At 34.0% G+C, this 1,575-nt stretch overlaps 1 protein-coding gene across 1 annotated transcript; it reads left to right on the plus strand.

Annotated features, from left to right (window-relative positions):
• Positions 1-235: 235 nt before the first annotated feature.
• Positions 236-1,177, plus strand: LOC134602004 (olfactory receptor 1M1-like). The gene has a single exon (XM_063446507.1). The coding sequence runs from the start codon at positions 236-238 to the stop codon at positions 1,175-1,177; it is 942 nt and encodes a 313-aa protein (XP_063302577.1).
• Positions 1,178-1,575: the final 398 nt, after the last annotated feature.

The following is a 1,575-nucleotide window of genomic DNA, read 5'->3' on the forward strand; positions in this document are numbered from 1 at the left end:
GTCCGCTCAACTGTAATGGTAAACTGATCTTTTTTACAAGCGTTTGTTTTGCTTTGAAAGACAAGATGAAATCAATCCAATATTTACACTGTTTAGGGGAATAGGTTATTGCTGGTATACTGATAGATTGTAGCAATGCCAATGTATATACATTAAAGCAATGGTATGATCCACTGTTAGAACTGCTGTCAAAGTATAATCTGAAACATTCTTTTTTTATCTATAGACAATACACATGGAGAATCACACAATGGTCACTGAGATAAATCTATTGGGATTTCATCAACTTCACAGCAGGAGGCATTTATTATTTTCTATAATTCTTGTTGTTTATTGTTTGACAATATCTGGAAATGTCCTCATCATCGTGTTGGTGTCATGTTTCAGACACCTTCATTTTCCAATGTATTTCTTTCTTACTCAAATGTCCATATCAGATATTTTGTTGACAACAAATATTGCACCTCATATGCTTTCCATCGTCAATCATGAAGGAGGTATTATATCTCTTAAAGCGTGTATAACTCAGTACTACTTCTTCGGTGCTTTTGAAGTTTTAGAATGTTTACTGTTAACAGTGATGTCTTATGACCGATATTTGGCTATCTGTAACCCCCTGCAATATAACTCTATAATGGACCATGCATTTTGCATTAAATTAATAGTTATATGTTGGTTGTTAGGCTGTATTATGGCATTATTAATTGTATTGCCAATAACTCAGCTGGTATTTTGTGGACCTAACATTATTGATCATTTCTTTTGTGATTTTGATCCACTCTTGAAGCTTTCATGTTCTGATACCTTAATAATACATATAGCAGCTTTATTCCTATCAGTCCCTGTAATTGTTACACCTTTCGTAATGGTAATTGTGTCATATGTCTATATTGCTCTCACTATTGTTAAAATTCCATCAATTAGTGGGAAAAAGAAAGCCTTCTCTACCTGCAGCTCCCATCTGACTGTTGTTTCCATATACTACGGGACTCTTATTGGTATTTACACTGTTCCAACTAATGAAAGATCATTGTTGACAAGCAAAATGCTGTCAGTGTTTTTTACAGTGGTGACCCCAATGCTTAATCCAATAATATACAGCTTGAGGAACAATGACATCAGAGACGCTTTAAAGAAAATGAATCTAAACCCTTTAATAAAGGGAAATATGAAATAATTGGTTAAAGTCAGAGGGGATGCAAATTATTTTGTAAGACAATAATTACTATACTTATTTGGAGACAGGGGCACTATTTAGCTAAACATGAGAAACGTGTAGGTTTTATCTATCACAAAACCATATAATGAATGGAGAGGTACAAAGTTTGACACGAAGAGCTTCAGGCAGCTATAAATGGTTAATGCATAGCAAAGTAACACTAGTAATACCACCTGACATGTGAGCTTAAAGGCATCCATACATATAATTGGATATTTCAGTTACAGTGAACATAAAAAAAAAAAAACCTTAACGACTAGTCTATTGAAGCATAAACATGGAGAGCCGTTGAAAGCCTTCATGCTGGCTAATAAGAAGATGAATCCATTTGAAACTAGTGTGCCATTAAACTAAAC

This window comes from Pelobates fuscus, chromosome 3 (genome assembly GCF_036172605.1).
Source record: "Pelobates fuscus isolate aPelFus1 chromosome 3, aPelFus1.pri, whole genome shotgun sequence".
Lineage (NCBI taxonomy): Eukaryota > Metazoa > Chordata > Amphibia > Anura > Pelobatidae > Pelobates > Pelobates fuscus.